Below are 18,765 nucleotides of genomic sequence, written 5' to 3' on the forward strand. Positions count from 1 at the left end.
TGATACTGCTATCGAGACTGAATATCACTGTTAGCATTAAAGAGGATATTTCTTCAGTGGACACTCAATGATCTGCTATGTGAGGCACGACTCTAGAAACCTAAAGCCTCAAGATGTTCATCTTCCAGACCACTTTATATGCATCGCTCCCTGGAAGAGCCATTCTGTCCTATGCTGTTAATGCCTCCACAATGAGTGCTGGATCTCCTTCACTATGTCAAAATGGTGACGCTTCAATCTGATTTTTCATTTTGGGGGAAGTGAAAAAAGTCACAGGGTGCCAAATCTTGCAAGTAGTGTGGTAGGAAGCGAATATTGTGTTTGCACGGCTGAAAAAAAAAAGGAAAAAAAAAGTTCTGCACCTCACCCTGGAAGACAAATTAACTGTGCACAACCCCATAAAAGATGAAGAGAACGACGACGTGCTCCTATCATATCTCTTTGGCTGAGAACTGTGCTCATCAAACACATTCTTACGTGTGAAATTTGGGACATTGAGAAGTTTTCTCTCTGGTCAAGTCTGTGGACTGCTAAGAAGTCACCAGGCGCACAGTGAAGGTGGTCAGGACACGGCTTCCAGGAAGCTCAGGAAAAATTCCTGCTTTCCCGGAAGCGATCCAGAAGGGCATCGAAACGTGATCTTTAAAGAGAAGACTGGAAAAGTTTCTATAATAAAGACGCACTTGTTTTTGAAACTGTGCCCTCGCATCTTAGAAAGAACTCAACTAAGAAATGTGAGACGCATCTTTTAATTTGCATGTGACAAACAGACCGCCTGCGCTCAACTGTGTGACTTGTGTGCAGCGAATATCAGTGACATTCAAAACGAGACAGTCAAACATGTTTCTTTTTGCTTCACAGATTAGTGGAACAAGCTGGCAACTCGTGCTGCCTAATTTGCATGATATTATCACATTCAGTAATGTGCTGCATGTGCTTTGCTTTTGATTATAATGTTTGTCTACACCAGGTTTTTTTCTTCGTCGGGGTTTAAAAGTGCATTAGTGGACGGCATATAAGAGATGGCTAAAGATGAAACGCTTCCTTTGTGTGTGTTATATGTGCCTTTTTTTCTAGACTTGATCTTGTATTTTGTTGCTCCTTTTCATACATTTACATATATTTTCATCAGGACAAGCGGAAACACAGAGGTCCCAGCACCAGGATCACACCCAAGTCCAGAGAATTCATCGAAACAGATTCCTCCTCCTCTTCGTCAGAATGCCAGTCGGATACGGAGGAAGCCATCAAAATCCCAGCTTTGCCGCCACAGACGACACGCTCTGCGATTAACACGCAGACTCTGTCCAACGCGCACATGCACGCGCCTCTTCTCCCATGCCTTGGCTCTGCTGGCGGTGTGGGGAGTCTGGGAACATTTGGAGGGAAGGGACTTCGAGTCAAAGATGGTAGCAACGTGCCCACTAACGGTAGCAGCAGCAGTAGTAACGGTAGCATCGGCGGCAGTAGTAACGGCAGCAGTAGTAGCTGTAACTCCCTGAGCATTAGCAACATAAGTGGTTCATTTGGCACCTCTGTTCCCGATCCTGGAGGGTTAGGAGGGCAGAGCAAAGACCTGGAGCCCATGTCACCGCCTTCCAATCTGGGACACGAGGTGCTTCTCTCACCCTTGAGGGAATACCATGAGATCCAGAGTTTATGGGTGAAAATTGACCTGAGTCTGCTCAGCAGGGTGCCCGGCCAGGCCGCGGGGGAAAGATCAAGGGTGGGAATTGCAGAAAGGGATGGGAGCGAGGGGAGAGACAGAGAGAGACAAGGGGAGAGGGAGAGGATAGGTGTGGCAGAGAGGGAGAGACAGAAGCAGGAAGACAGAGAGTGGCCGGGGCTCAGGGAGAGACAGAAGCTGACGAAAGGGGAGAGACAGGAGGAAGAAAATGAGCGATTAGTGCAGGACAGAGAGAGGCAAGGTGACAGAGAGCGATTAACAGAGAGAGAGAGGCCGATGGACAGAGAGGACAGGGAAAGACTCGGACTTGGGGAGAGAGAGAGGACGGCGGTGAGGGACAGAGAGAAGATGTGCCAGGGTCTGGGGGTCCTGGACAACAATCCTGTGCAAGAGCAGACTAATCCCAGGCTGGCTGTGAGGACGGAGAGAGCAGAGAACGGAGGTAAACACAGAAGGCAGGCGGCTGCAAACATGGTGGTTCCACCCGAGAAACACACAAGCAAGAGCAAGAGGAAACACAAGGTGTGAAGCAGCGTTTGGTTCACATATACCGCCTTAACTGTTCTGCTGGCTGTTTATTTCACTCGTTCACATCTGTGAATTCTGATTTCTCTGTTCCTAGTCGGACCACGGAGACTCATCAGTGAACTGCAATAAGAAGCTGCGATTGGACAAAGACTGTCTGCTCCTCCCACCCTGCATCTCTCCAATACACAACCATAAGAGCAGCACGGCAGAGTAAGCATTAACAGTGCACACGAGCCACCCGGCAGATTAGCTCTGGGAAAGGACTCAGCGGGATGAGGAAGAGATTGTACTGTAATGAAAGCCCGAAATACTACATAGATCAAGTTTTGGCATCACTCCCTCATTATCAACGAGCCAGATTTCCAAGGGGTTTTTCACTAATTGTGCTGATACCAATCCACAAACAGTAGCATCGACAGATCAGAATGCAGCACAGCCTGAAGACATGTTGTGCAAAGTATCATCCTATTGTGCTGCTTCTTATTTTCTGTCATACATACATTGGTACAGTGGTGGATGCCAGCGTAAACGTGGCCAAAGTGTCGAGTAATGAGATTAACGTATGTGCGAGTAGCTCTGAACCCTCTGTTCCTCCATTTCTACTTCTTTTACACCTGGTTATGATGCGTTCATCTCTGGCCCCGCCCACCTGTTGTTCAGTGCTTCTGTTTACAAACGACAGCCAACCAAAAGAAGGTGGTGGATGAACCGAGAGGCTGAACAAAAGTCATCTGTGAATCATGCAAATCTGATCTATTAGGAGTCCAATCACTTTTTTAAAGGCAGATCTACCATCGGTTAGAGCTGTCCACACGTCCTCAGCCAATGTAGTAAAACCTGCCAAACAAAAAAACTTTTTTCTGCACTTAAAAAATGAAGAATGAAATAAATAAGAGTCCTGCCGGAGGGCCCGAGGCGCAGTCCTTTTTCATAGATTAGAGGTGTTCCAGACAAACAGGCTGGTGCAAGACCACGAAGTGCATTAAAGACAAGTAAAAGTCTGTTAAATTGAATACAAAATGATATGAAAGCTGGTCCTGGATATGAAAGCAAGCATTAGTCTCTCCGGCTCATGCAACAATACATTCCTGTTTTTGGGGAAAATATTACTGAAGGAATCTTTCATCTCAAACAAATTCAAAGCAGCTGGAATGCTGTTTAACAGATACACAGATTCTAAAATCAGCACAAAAAACCACAAGAAACTTCAGCTCAGTTTCTTTCACGTTTATTGAAATCGAAAGAGGATTTAGTCACGGCTTTACTTGGATGTACTCGCACAGCTAATAAAAACACAGCTAGCTTTGCATGTTTCAGTTCAATATAATCCTTGTTTATCTTACGCTGGGCCTCATTAGTCCATCCTCTGTCTGAGAGAAGCTGTTTTAGCTCCATTCATCCTTTATTTTACATGTACGAGGAACTATATTTGGTTCCTTAAATGGACTTCATTCTCCCAGCCAATCAGGTTATGTGACAGATAGTGATGCTATTGCATTTGACCAATCAGTAATGGCTTGGAGCATTTCAAACATCAGCGTTTTTTCAGGGAAATCTGTTTTTTTCACCCATATTCCCAAACTTATCATAACATCAAAACTAGCTGATGGCGAGCCGATGAAAACCACACATCATATACATCAAGAGTTGTTCTAAATGTTGAAACAGGTGTTGTTTGTCTTTGGTTTCTAAAACTTGCTGCCATAATATGAAGGCACCATATTTATTCATATACCCTGCTCATCTAAAACTGGTGCAAGTGATGGTAACTCCAGTTTTAGACATGCACCAGATATGTCTAGTGAGCAGCGATGAAAAAAACAATATCATAAATATAGAACAACAGTAGTCAGTTTTATATTAATTGTTGCCACAACTCCATATATCACTATATAGTGATCCAGTGAGAAATCTAACTCATTGATGTGGAACCATATATGATAACTTCATTGACTTGCAACATGGATATCAGCTCATAGTGACATCATACAGAGCCAACAGTGGTAAAAAAGTGTCTGAAACCAAAAGTTCAGGGTCATTGCAAATACCCTTTCCAGAGCAGGTGAGGAAAAAAAATGAACCACATGATGAAAACAGTCAATGAAGCCTCGCTTCATTAGTAAATTATGTCTAAATCATCCTAGGAACCCTGTGAATTTTAAATACTCTCCCTCCACTGATTCCTCCTTCCCTGAATCCCTGCTATGCTCCTCATCCTAATGTGACTGTCATAGACACTAGTAGAGGTAATCAGGCAAGTTTACTGGAGACCGGGTATTTTTAGGAAGGATTAAAAATTTGAATGTTGCGACGGAGCCACTAGACAGGCGAGTTCAATTCACACGGTGACACGGGAATGACAAACCATGAATCTCGGCTTTCCGTGTGAATTATTTAAAAACAGCCTAAGCGGGCTGTCGCTATAAATAAGCCTCAACGTGACAGCTACAGAGGAAATATTTTTATAGCATCTCGGCTTTATCAAAGCACGCACGGCAGCGAGAGGTGGCAGAGAAAAGAGGGCGTGACCTGGAGTTGAACCTATGACACTGGCGTAGTCGTCACAGCGTGTTTATCATCCGGGAGGCTTTTTACGGAAGCTCTGAATTGGCTGATGTGATCATCCGCCTCAGATCTAGTTGGCAGTTTCCTGTGACTTTTGACAGTTATCACCTGTTTTAATCAGCTGGGTCATATTTTGATAGCAGATAATAAGTGATGACCACATGTGACTGAGATTTGACCCCAGAGCAGCACAGAAATCACATTTAGTCTTGGTCAGTAAGTCACTGGATCCACATTGGCCCAGTTGTGGCAAGAAAAACAACAACACAAACACTGGGTCAGAACAGCCTTCTGGTGCTGAGTAAGTTTAAGCCATGGCAGGCTGAGCTCTGAGGGGAATCCTAAGTTCAGTGCAATAAAGTTTAACAGAACCAGGTTTTCTTTGGGTTGGCCGGTTTGACCCAAGTAAGACTTTACAGCTATCGCAGTGCTGGTTATCAGCTTTCTCCTTTAAACCGGGCTTCCTGCGTCATGCCGCACCTGTCGTGTAACTTCTTCTGCACAAAATGATCCCTATGAGCGCCCCTACTGCAATTAGACATATATCAGATGCTGTTAAAGATAAAAAGGTGATTAAAAATCTATAAAGAACCTAAAAATATAACAGAAAAATGCACAGTTGCAAATAAGACAAGAAATTAATGCTGCAGAAAATCGTTAATCTGGTGATTTAGCACACAGGGCGGTAAAATACATTTTTTAATTCCAGTTAATTATTTTATGACTGAGTGCGCTCCCAGTGCTGCTTTATTTCTAAGGTGACAGCTGCACATTAGAGCTCTGAAACTTTACACTGGATACATTTAAACATTAAAGGTTAACATCCCAGAACCTTATAAGGAGGCCTTGAAATTACTTTAGTTTGTTAGCAGATCAAAGTGAAATTAATTTTTTGATTGAACTGATATTCTTGGTGTGTGTTCTGTGTTCCAGTAGCTGCAGTTCCATCAGTGTGAAAGAGGATTAGCAGCAGATTAGAATCAAGTATAACGTTTAAACATTTTCTGTATTAATGCATGTACATTGCAGTGACATTGTGACACACACTTCATTCAGTGGTTTTAGTCAGGTAGGGCTTAACAACTTGGACATATAAAACCTATTCCCTCAGCAGAAAATCTATATTGCACTTAAAACTTTCAATAATAGACTCAGTGAAAACACGGCGCTCACAGTCAATTTTAAACACAACCAATTCCCGACTCCCAGCCAGGTTATGTGTTCAGCATAAGTTACCGTGGTGGTTTAGCCATGTTTAGGAAAAAACGTTTCTTACCATGGGGAATGTATTTTAATAGCCTCTTGGATTATTAGTGAGGCTCTTTTGGATACACCCGTACACACTAAAGTAAAACCTTTAATCAACATCATTTTCTGTTTGATCCTGTCTCAGTTTTATGGGTAATTTATCATTTAGTTACTCATGAAGCATTTTTGTCAGGTTATGCTGTTGTTAGTGTGTCAGAAGCTTTGAGAGAAGACTTCTGGAAACAGCTGGAAGCAACAAGGTGAATTTACCTTCTGTGAACATTTTCCTTTTCATCTGTGATCTGACCCGTCACAGACTTTTATCTGCATTGTTCTAGGTGCTCTACAGTCAACTTGTACTTTCTGTAAATATTTCAGTCTGTTTTAGATGTAGAATTGCAGAACGAAGTACATTCTCAGGATATACAAAAGATGTTTAGTGATTTTGAAGAAGTTCTTGTCACAACTAAAGAAAAGTGGGATTGGCACCTACAGGAACTGCAGCTTTTGCTAGTTCAGTATCGGCTTCACTTTTCAGCTCCAGAGATCGCCCCCTGGTGTAACAGCACATCATACTGAAAGTAATACTTACCGTATTTTCCGCACTATAAGGCGCACTTAAAATCCTTTAATTTTCTCAAAAATCGACAGTGCGCCTTATAATTCGGTGCACCTTATGTATGAATTCTGGTTGTGCTTACTGACCTCGAACCAATTTTATGTGATACACAGCGCTCACAAATCTGTCACAAAATGCTTTAGTACGACTTTGGTAAGCTATCAAGCCGCACCACTTGATGGATTGTTGGAGATATTACGCAGTCAGGAGCCTCGCGGAGTAATCTGGGTCCAAACTCCGCTTCAGGTCCCAAAGTCAAACAAACACTGTGGCATCACTGAGAGTTAAAAACTGTCTAAATGATTTCATCTTTAATAAAATGATCAGCGTTGCTGCTTTACCAGGTGTAACAATTAAGTTTAACATCCAGGCATCCATGAAAACAGGATTTATTACATTTAACGGAGTTAGCAGGAAGTTAGCTCGCTAGCTTCCACCTAAACATGATATAGCATGTTCTGACTGAGAGATTTCTTAAAGATTCAAACGTACAGCTCTGCTATCACTTCCGACATAAATGAAGACAGAAAACTAAACAGCAGTGACGTTTGTAGGGTTACTGAAGTTGGGCTAGCTGGTATACAATGATGTGCTATGTCAGAGGTTCCCAAAGTGTGGGGCCCGCCCCCTAGGGGAGGCGCAGAGCCATTGCAGGGGGGGCGCGGTATGAAAAGAAAAAAAAAAAAAAAAAAGAGCGCTTGGACACTGTGGACAGGTTTTTGACGGGGCTCCCACACAAACGCACAGCAGGAGATGAAGCATCGCCAAATATGTTTCCAAACCAACTTCCTTCCAAGCCAAAGATTAGAAAATATGGTGAAGCATATCTTCCCTTTGGCTTCACCTGCATAAGTGCCAAGGTAGGTCTCCCCTGCAGAATTAGTTTCTCTGCGTTGGGAGCAGCGCTGGGCTCTTCAAATCACAGACAAACAGGATCCCACATTCTTGATTTTTAGTTCGCAAACACTTCTTGTAATAACTAACTAAATGTCAGGAGTAGTTAGTTATTACAAGAAATGTTTGTGAACTAAAAATCAAGAGCTAACATGATGTTAGCTCTTTATGCAGTAAAGTTACAGTGGGATACAAATAATATCAGGCTGATCCTGCCGTAATTTGTTCCCCCGGTTCAAATCACGGACAAACAGTATCCCACAGCTGTTTATGTGTTTAAACCCATTTTGCACAGAGAGGCATTTTTTGAAAAATGTATTGACAGCAATGTTGAATATTATTACACAGGAAAAAAACAACTACACGTAAAATAATTACACGTGATGCCTCTGCCTTTCTAAATGGAGGGACAGTAACTGCGTGTGTGTATGTAAGCGTGTAAAACCTGAAGATAGTCAGATTAACAGTATTTTGTCTCTATCTGCCATTCTGCAATTCATCTCATGTAAACAATAACGTGGCGCACAGCGTGACGTGAAAAGAGGCACATACCTTTGACGTTGTGTGACGAACTCTGTAATCCTCGTCCACACGTAAACACAAAAAAGGAGTTTTAAATAATCTCCGTTTTCGGTGAATCGCAACGCCGTTTACGTGTTGACGAAAGGCCCAAACGCATAGAAACAGCTGCGTTTTCAAAAATACCGGTGTAGGTGTGGACGCAGCGTAAAAGAGTTAGTAGTATATTTTATTACTACCTGTAATTTATTGCCGTTTACTTGTATTTGCTTAATTATTTACTAAATGTTTGAGGTGTGAAATAAACCGCAATGGAGTTTGTAAACAAAATATGGGTGTGTGTGTTTGGAGGATGTGTTTGTGGGGGGGGGGGTTAGGTGGTGGGGGGAGCGAACATTTTTCTTGTAAAAAAGGGGGGCGTGGCAAAAAAAAGTTTGGGAACCACTGGGCTACGTGATCGCTAGCGACACAGCTATGTTAGCATAGCATAAACACAGTGAAGCTGGAGGATGAACGCTAATTTTTTTCCACTCGATAAAAGTTAACGTGAGGGTTCCTGATGGTTAGGGACAAATGCAATCGCATGGCAGGATGCTGTAAACCAGGGGTAGGCAACCTTTTTGATGGCGAGTGCCATTTAAAATTTCCTAAGAAGTCAGTGTGCCATATGATTGCATTAGGAATAAATTTAATAACGCTCTATATGAACAGTTACACATTATATAGAACCACTTTATAGAATTATATTTGTTTGCAAATGTTGGCAGCTATCAGCGAATAGTTATCAGCTATTTTGAAACAAAAAAGACTTTTATCCATAACAGCAAATGAACTGTACAACAGAAAATACAAATGCTATTTATGGTCTCCTCACAACAATGATAAGAAAAATAAACTGGGCCAATATGGCATGTTTGTTAATACAGAGACACACATGTTAATGTGATCTCTGGTCTCCCACTCAGAGACACAGGTCTCCGAGTGTCCAACATTCAAATGGCTACCTGAGGACACTCATGTGAGAGAAAATCTGCTCACACAGATATGTAGAGCCAAATACTGTCAATAAGGCCTCTGCAATGTTCTGAAGACAGTTAAACTTGTCAGGTAGTGATGTCCAGCAGGTGAAAATGCAGCTCCATGAACATGCACAGCTGTGGATTCTAGCTGCTTCGATGTCGCATTAACTGGCATTAACTCAGCCAGTTAATGCGAGACAAATGTAGCTGCTCATTAAAGATTTCTGGTTTGATCAGAAAATAAAACATTGGTCCATACACCTGAAAGTCCCAAAATGCATTGTGTCTCGAGTCTATGGATGCATTTGGACTAAAGACCGCCCCCCAGATATTAAAGCCATAAAGCCTTTGAATGAAAACAACGCTGTTGTGACAGTGATGTACACTGTCTTGTTGGTAAATGTATGATTTCTATTCATTTTACGTCAGATAAAAACTTTGGTTGTAAGCTTCAGATAATTATTTAATAACAGCCAGACATTTTAAATGAGAATAAGAAAGTATTTCTTTGTGCCCCCTTTCCCTGTTAATGCCCTACCTGGTCCCCTGGCAAATCTTTGCTAGATCTGCCCCTGCACAATTACCAGCTGTCAGCTACTTAGAAAAGGATCCTGGTGTTATTTGTCTCTGAGAAACAGTTCATAACTTCCCTTCAACTCATCCATGTCACCTAAAAGGTAAACCTGTTTCTCCATCACCTGTTCAGCTCTGATGATTCAGTAAGGACATCTCCTGGTTTCATCTTCATGTTTCCCTCTCACCAGATATACAAACCGATATCATGACCGGCAGCTTTTACAGCTGTGGCTCCAGAAAACATCAGCTGATACTAGAAATTAATATTAAATAAATTCTAACAACAGCTGACCAAGCTTAAACGTGCTGCTGTTGTTTAGTGCGACATCCGCTGGTTTCCTCTTTCTGGCACAAAGTGGGCGATAAACAAACAAGAGAGAAAAGCTGATCAGCTGATCATTGATCAGTTTCATGATTGAAGTAGCAACAGGAGAGAGAGGGGAGAGAATGAGAGGAGAAGAAGATGCAGCTGTGCAGCAAAGACACAGAATAACTCCAGCTTTGTGTCTTTTTCCATCCTGGCTGAAGTACGGGACAAACTGTGTTCCTTCTCAGCTCAACACGAAACGCGTAATAATTTCTCTGAATTCCGTTTGTACCGGATGGTTGGCAACTCTACTAACTAACCTTATGAATAAAATAAAGTTCACTATCAATAAAATCATAGCACCCGCCCAGCAGTATATAAATTCCATCATGCTAGCTAGCACGCAGTACGAGTTATTGTAACTGACTGTAAAAAGTCAGCACAACGAAAATAAACTCCACCTAAACTTGGTTTATATCTGACCCAGATAGACTGCAGGTCATTAACTTCTTACCTGAAGTTTAGTTCACCTGACGCTCCGACCGGCGGCCGCCTCGGGTCTCTCCTCCTCCTGCCTCCCCTTCCCTCATCCACCTGCTGGCCTCCACCACTTGTTAATTTTACTGAATCTGGAAGCTACGCCATAGCCACCACCAAACAACTGAGTTATTCTTACAGACCGACCAGCGTCTGGCCAATCCACCACCACCAAAAAATAAAAAAATAAAAAAAATCATCGGGCCACCGAGCAAATATCCGGTATGCCCGATGTCCAGTCCAGCTATGGTCGTGCGTGCCATCAGTTAACCCTTCGCGTGCCAACGGTGGCACGCGTGCCTAGGGTTGCCGACCCCTGCTGTAAACGGACCAAACTTCAGTCAGGAGAACAACTGAGATAATCCATCCACAATACGAGGTTAGTCATTAATATACTGCAACAACATGGGAATAGAGCAGCTGTGATAGAATACAGCATTAATGAATCAATGGTACAGAAGTGGAGGAAGCAAGAAGAATGAGTTGAGTAAAGTCTGATTTATCTGACTGTTTTGTTTCACTTAATGCGCCTTATGTATGAAAAATACCGTAGATGTCACAACGCGGACTTAAAAAGTAGCCAGGGTGCTCTTTTCATACAAAAACATGGCCAGATGCAATCAAATGACCAAACAAGGAGTGCATGACTGAAAGGGGCTTAAGTCAGATAATACTTTTGATACGTTGCTGACATAAGTGTTTAATGCTGGGCTCCTACTCTCGTGTCTCGCTCTGTGTGGAAGAGACGTGTGTCAGGCTCCCGTCTGTGTCGACCCAACAAACCGGCAGGGTAACTGGAAAAAGTAAAACTGGAAAATCTCATAAGTGGCATTCTGCCGTTTGGTTCTTAATTCGTATGACAAAGCCAAACACAGGACAAGTGATTTAAAGACTGATATGAATGCTGTAGTGTACCAAAAAAAGGAGAAATCTCATTTCAGTTGGAGTATAAATCTTCTCACTGAGTCACTGCAAATGCATTACAGGAAATGATTTGGCAGATATACTGTGGTCATTTTATTCTAAGAGCCTCTCAATTTGTTAACTTATTATGCCTTTAAAAGAAGTCTGAGTGCTCTCACCTGCTTCCCTGCACACACATCAGCGTCCACTTAAAGACAGACACACGCCACTACATGCAAATTGGCATATGCACGCACACAAACAGCCGCAGACACATCAATTATGCCGTACGCAGACACAAGCACACACTCGCGCTCCGCATGCACACTCTCCACAGCAGCTAATTAGTCTTTGTCTCCCTGATTTTGTCTATTATCGCTAATGTCGGTGCCTGGGGCCTTGTTCTGCGAGCTCAGCAACTTCCTCACCGCATCAAACCCCCAGAGTTTCCAGGGAGAGGAAAAACATAAAAATATTATCTGTTGTGCTGCAAACAATATGAGTCACAGGAGCTACAATAAGGCGGCTGAGGGAATAATTGTCGACGTGCTACAGGGGAAGGCAGAATTCCAATAATTTTGCAGGGAAAAAAATATTGTTCACAGATTTAAAAATAAGGTGAATTCATTCATTAGCCCCTAAATTCTGTCTTGTGTTTTTTTTTTTTTTACCACTAACAGTCCTGAACCCAATAATAAACTGAATGTAGATACAAGAGGAGTCCTCAGTCCTCATCGCATCATAGGATTGGTTTCAGTATCACTCACTTAATTTTTAAAGGTAGCAAAAAGCCCCACATGAGGGCTTCAGGACCCCTGTACTTGGTCTGTGTCTTTGGAGCAAAAATAAACAGTGCCAGGACAAGCTTCATTGAGATTAGCATACCATGAGTAACCCACACATAGCACAGATACAACACAGAACAAAGTCAAAACATAGCATTCAGTGCCTCTGCACAAGTAAACAAATAATCTCACTTCTTTTCTGCCTCTCTGTCTCCGTGTGTGTGTGTGTGTGTGTGTGTGTGTGTGTGTTCAGTAGCTCTCTGAACAGGAAGCAGTCCCGACGGCACGATGACAAGCTGCTCCCGCCGCTCCTGTCCCCTCTGTCTGATGATCCGCCTCGCAAACGGGCCTGCGACAGCAGCTCCTCTCTCAGCCAGGAGGCGAGCGCCGCTGGGATGCTGCCCTGTGCCGGCTCTGCCGCTTCCACCTCCTCTTCCTCACACAGACACCGGAGAGGTGAAGGAAAGGCATCAGCGCATGTGAGAAATGGCAGTGTAAGTGCTTATATATATACAGACCTGGTGGTCAGCTTTTAGTGATGAACATCGATGTGTCATAGTAGATTATGATGATGCTATATCTGAGGAAGATTGTAGGAAAGGGTGACCACATCTCATTCTTTAAGCCCTGCTCAATACAGCTGCTATGGTTTAATCAGCTGTCAAAGTTTAAATCTGTCAGTGTGAATCAGACCTCAGTGCTCAAGTTTAAGTAGGTGGTCACTAAAAGCCACACAATATAAACTTGATTAAGGCTGTTGGAAGCACAGACTTGAAAAACCTCTCTACTACAGGATATGGATTCCCATGGCGAGAAGCCCTGTGGAGACGGTTACCATACCAACGGTCATTCAGACTCGGAGGTGTGGTCGGAACCCCTGATGGACCCTGCAGAACCCCGCAGGCCCAAACTCTCCTTCAGTGACACGTAAGTAAAAGTACAAACCACTATGTGCACTTACAAACATTTGATTGTTTATACAGTTGGATCCATATTTTTTAGTTTTTAACATATTTTTTGTAATTTTAGCTGTTTTACAAAAAAATATCCAAATTATAGTTTCTGATGAATATGGGCATAAAGTTTCACTGCTTCATTGAGTGAATGGGTTAAATGCAGAGAGGAATTTCCCCACGCCAAATAACAACAACAGTCGCCTCAAGATGCTTTATATTGTAAGGTAGACCCTACAATAATACATACAGAGAAAAACCCAACAATCACATGACCCCCTATGAGCAAGACTTTGGCGACAGTGGGAAGGAAAAACTCCCTTTTAACAGGAAGAAACCTCCAGCAGAACCAGGCTCAGGGAGGGGCGGGGCCATCTGCTGCGACCGGTTGGGGTGAGAGAAGGAAGGCAGGATAAAGACATGCTGTGGAAGAGAGACAGAGATTAATAACAAGGATGATTCGGTGCAGAGAGGTCTATTAACACTGATCCCATGATCAGATGAGGAACAGGCTGTCTCCAAAAACAAAACTAATCCATCTCAGAAATACCAGGAACACTAGGAGTGTTAAAATCAGGACGCACTGTGTTGTAGGTCCTGATAAAAAGGAAAACACACTCATGAGCTTGGTGACATAAAAAGTGGACATTGTTACTGTGTGATTACAGGATTCTTTATATTGTAAAGAAAACAACACACATCCAAATGAAGAACACTGCCTAGGAGGTAGGAGTGAGTAATATTATCCAAGTCTGTAATAAAGCAGAGACTTCACAAAAGCAAATACAGAGGGTTCATTACAAGGTGCAAACCATTGATAAGCCTCAGCAATAGAAAAGATAGATTGGACTGTGGAGGCAGTATGAGACATGAGCGAGCATGGCTCCAAATGGTACTGGGCCACGAGTGTTTGTTGATGAAGTGACAGAATACAGAAGCAGGTAGGTAAAGTTTTATTTTTAGCTCAGATTCTGCCAAATGAGGCAGTGCTGACTAGATGGTGCTAAGCAAGACAAATGAGCAATAACCCGCCAGATACCAGCAATAAAGCAACCCAGTTTTTGAGCATAAAGAAAGGCAAAGTTCAGTCCAGAAAAACATAGAAACAACAGTTGAACATAGCTGTAGTAAAAGCCAGACAAAGCATTATTAAAGGAGGAAACACACTCTTTGGTGAGGACCATGGACATCAGGTTTCTAGCAAAGGTTTCTCAACAAAGCACAGAAGAACAAAGAAAACATATTAAATGTTTAAACTTAAACCCCCAAACTCCATCTATTACAACAGTATGATTTCATTGTAGTGAACTGGCCGGCCTCCAGTCCAGGTATAGCAACTGAAATGGCAGAAAGATCCAGGACTGTTTAACAGCAGGAAACTTACAGCAGACAAGAATGGGATCACAAGGCGACGGCTGTTATTACATGTTTATAACAGTTTTGTATTTAAACTGAAAGTCATAAAACTGTCCAAAAATCCGTAGACCTAACTGTATTACTAGATCATGTTAGCTGCGGTGCAGTTCTTAGCTGTGCTACTTGGGAAGTCTGTTCATGCCTGCATGCCAGAGGCAGCAGTTGCAGTCCTGCTCTCTGGTTCTCATGGCCTTGATGTCTCAGAAACACATTGAGGGAATTTCTTCCACTTGGGCCCAAACTTTCAGTTGCACCATTAGTATTTAATGCTCAAGGGTTAAGGTCATAGTGACCTCACAAAAAATACTGGCAATAAATCAGGAGCGCTTTTCTGATCACTAATCAATGCCATAACTCAGGAACAGGAGGGGACATTGTGACCTTTTTACACATTTACTTGGAGAATCAGCTGGGAAGTTTGTAAAATCTTCCAACAGTGACAGTTGTATTAAAAGTTCATGAAGTTTCTGATCATTCTTTCATGTGTATTTTGTTTACCGTCATGGCTACGACCGAGTGTCCTGTCACAATCAACTTTATCGGCCAAGCATAGCTGCTTTTGATAGCTCTTTACTGAATATCTTCAATCTTTGCTGCTCAACCCTGATCTGGTTCTTTGGTCGTGCGACCCTCTGTTGTAACAAAATTTGCCTTATTTACTACAACTTAACTAAAGGCTACACACTCACCTGTTAGTTTATGTGGATGGGGAAAGCTGTAGCAGCCTTATCATTTGTCCAGATGTGTGTTAACGTTGAAAGATGATACATCATCTTGGATATTCGTCCCAAAAGGCTTCTGCATTATTCATGAAACAACATGTCTTGTTGTTATACTAAGGTTACACTAAGCCTGAGGTATGTATACCTAAGTAGATGACTGTGTGTAGCTCACTGCGAGCTACTTGTAGTCCGTGATTATGCAAATTTCTCTCAGTGATGCAGGGTGTTGTTTTTTGTTAAACAACATGTCAGCGCAGACATGCTCTTTATGGTCTGTATTATTTGTCACCGTTATGTTTGCAGGGTCCACAGTGCTGACTACTACATGCAGGAGGCCAAGAGACTGAAGCACAAGGCTGATGCTTTGGTAAGATGTTGTGTGACCCAGTTCAGGTAGATGGACACCTTCAGCACTCGGTGCTAAAGCACACGAGGCAGACAGACAGTGAAAGCAGAAACACACAGTGTTAACATCTACAGTCTAGACTGTAATTATGTGTTCACTGTAAGTCTCAGTAGAATGAAAATCTATTTGGTACCAAGGACCGTACTGTATAATTTGTGTTATTTATTGCACCATTTGTCTCTAAGGGGACATTGCATTCAAGGACTGATGATGTCTGCAAGATTATACAATATCAAAAGAATTATCGGACCCCCCCCCCAAACAATGAAATGAGATTTATTTAACTTAGTATTTATCTTATGTTTACGAGTTGTTTCCTCAGATTTATCTAGGGATTTGCATGTTAGTGGGAGATTATTCAAAGAGGCTGCTGTGCTTCTGCCACAATGCCGTCAAGACGTCGCTTATTCTACCGCTTGTTCACATTTCCTTCCTCTCTCGCTCTCTCTCTCTCTGTTACATCTCCTTTCATTTCACATTTGTTTCCTGTTTTCTTTCCTTTCCTGTCCTCTGACTGCAGATGGACAAATTTGGGAAAGCAGTGAACTACGCAGACGGCGCTCTGTCTTTCATAGAGTGTGGAAATGCTATGGAGCGAGATCCACTAGAGGCCAAATCACCATATACAATGTACTCTGAGACTGTGGAACTAATCAGGTAGGGATGGACAGAAAAACATCAATAAACGCTGTGTAGTTTCTTAACAGGTTAGTAGAACAGAATTGATCAGTGATTTTATTTTGAAAAGCTTCATACAAAGCACTGCACCACCTGATGAAACCCTGTGATTGGGAGAAAAGCAAAGACTGTTAATGTTAATAGTTTTTCACGTGTTTCAGTCAGAGTGATTATTTTCTTTGTCCCATGATTACCAAGAGTAAGGAGAACAATTCTGAAACAAAGTTACATATTCTGACACAATTGAGTAAGGAGTAGGGTCATCACCAGCTTTGACATCACAGCATTATTATATAAAGAGGGCATGTCAAATATAAGGCTTGGGGACTAGAATTGGCTCAGCAAAGACTCCAAAATGATTTTGACATCCCTGATGTAAAGCCACCGATGTGATAGGTGCTGAATGTAACTATAACTACAACATATATCATACCGCAGCAGCTGTATGTTCTCATAAACTCTAACCTTAGATTTGACTATAGCTGGAGTTAATGACTATAAACTCTAGAAAATGTGGACTATAGGCTCGGTCTACTCTGAGGTATCTCGATTCAAGGATACGTGATTTGTGAGTGTATTGAAGGTGGTGTATCGTCGCCTTTTTGTCTGTCAAAAAGTCAAACATTTTAAATAAAAACATCCACAGATGTGTAATCTGTTGCCTTGCAGGATCTTGGATATATATGCATCTGCTTTTTGTAAAATTCAGAGTTCGGTTCTCCCAAATGCCCACAGATGAGTAATGAGCATCTCTCCACTGCAGGTATGCCATGAGGTTGAAGAACTTCACCAGCCATTTAGCCACCATCTCTGAGAAGAAACTCGCCGTGTTGTGGTACGACACACTTCCTCTGTCTGTGCATGTGTGTGTGTAATGAAGCATGTAAAGTATGTCTGCTGTCTAACCTCGTATTGTGGATGGATTATCTCAGTTGTTCTCCTGACTGAAGTTTGGTCCGTTTACAGCATCCTGCCATGCGATTGCATTTGTCCCTAACCATCGGGAACCCTCACGTTAACTTTTATCGAGTGGAAAAAAGTTAGCATTATGCTAACATAGCTGTGTCGCTAGCGATCACGTAGCACATCATTATATACCAGCTAGTCCAACTTCAGTAACCCTACAAACGTCACTGCTGTTTAGTTTTCTGTCTTCATTTATGTCAGAAGTGATAGCAGAGCTGTACGTTTGAATTTTTTCAGAAATCTCTCAGTCAGAACATGCTATATCATGCTTAGGTGGAAACTAGCGAGCTAACTTCCTGCTAACTTCTAACTCCGTTAAATGTAATAAATCCTGTTTTCATGGATGCCTGAATGTTAAACTTAATTGTTACACCTGGTAAAGCAGCAACACTGATCATTTTAGATAAAAGAATTTAGACAGTTTTTAACTCTCAGTGATGTCGCAGTGTTCGTTTGACTTTGGGACCTGAAGCTGGCGGAGTTTTGGACCCAGATTCCTCTGCTATGCTCCTGACTACGTAATATCTCTGACAATCCATCAAGCGGTGCGGCTTCGTAGCTTACCAAAGTCATACTAAAGCATTTTTGACAGAGTTTTGAGCACCATGTACCACATAAAATCGGTTCGAGGTCAGTAAGCACGACCAGAATTCATACATAAGGTGCACCGGATTATAAGGTGCACTGTCGATTTTTCAGAAAATTAAAGGATTTTAAGCGCGCCTTATAGTGAGGAAAATACGGTACACACTATATGCACACCATTCAAAAAAATTAAGGGGACTGCACAATCAGTCTCATGTTAATCTCAATCACATTCTATTGGTCAGTATTTGACCAATAGAACACAAAGTAAAAGCAAATCAAGCGCTCCCCAAATCACTGATGGCGTGCTAATCACAGCTGTTCCCTGCAATGCACAGCTGGGTGGGGTTTTTTTTTTTTTAGATGAAACACTTTATTTGTCTGCAACGACGGTTTATCAAAGAGGAATGTCGCATATGCAAAAAGGTGTTCAGTAGCAAGAATGTGTAACATCATGGACGTGAAAGTAGTGTAATATTTACATGACAATAAAAACATTTTGTCACTAAAATGAACAAACAATCGAGGTTAGAGCTGGGCGATATGACCCAAAATTCATATCTCGATATTTTTTAGCTGGATGGCGATATAAGATATATATCTCGATATTTTTTTAAAGCCATAAAGTAAGAATAAAAAGAGAGTTCTTAGTCAAAGCTGTGTCCCAGATGTTACACAGGCACTTTTATTAACATACAGCATAGATGTACATGAATTATGAGCATTTATTAAATAATGATGCTCTATAAATAAAAGAAAACTATGTTGTTTTGTGCATAACAAAGAGCAAATTGTGCAGTCAAAATGTAAACTAAAAGACGCTGAGCATAATAACAAAGACAGATTTCACAG

General features: G+C 42.0%; 1 protein-coding gene across 1 annotated transcript in view; it reads left to right on the top strand.

The window, feature by feature from the left end:
- The window catches only part of aff2 (AF4/FMR2 family, member 2), a 195,616-nt gene that overhangs the window by 162,531 nt on the left and 14,320 nt on the right, over positions 1–18,765 (top strand). Inside the window, exons 16-22 of the mRNA XM_039615308.1 lie at positions 1,133–2,209; positions 2,310–2,425; positions 12,441–12,681; positions 12,981–13,114; positions 15,582–15,645; positions 16,205–16,341; positions 17,126–17,197. Of these exons, the coding sequence (XP_039471242.1) occupies positions 1,133–2,209; positions 2,310–2,425; positions 12,441–12,681; positions 12,981–13,114; positions 15,582–15,645; positions 16,205–16,341; positions 17,126–17,197 (1,841 nt within the window). The remainder of the gene's footprint in view (positions 1–1,132; positions 2,210–2,309; positions 2,426–12,440; positions 12,682–12,980; positions 13,115–15,581; positions 15,646–16,204; positions 16,342–17,125; positions 17,198–18,765) is intronic.

This window comes from Oreochromis aureus, linkage group 2, assembly GCF_013358895.1.
Source record: "Oreochromis aureus strain Israel breed Guangdong linkage group 2, ZZ_aureus, whole genome shotgun sequence".
Classification (NCBI taxonomy): Eukaryota; Metazoa; Chordata; class Actinopteri; order Cichliformes; family Cichlidae; genus Oreochromis; species Oreochromis aureus.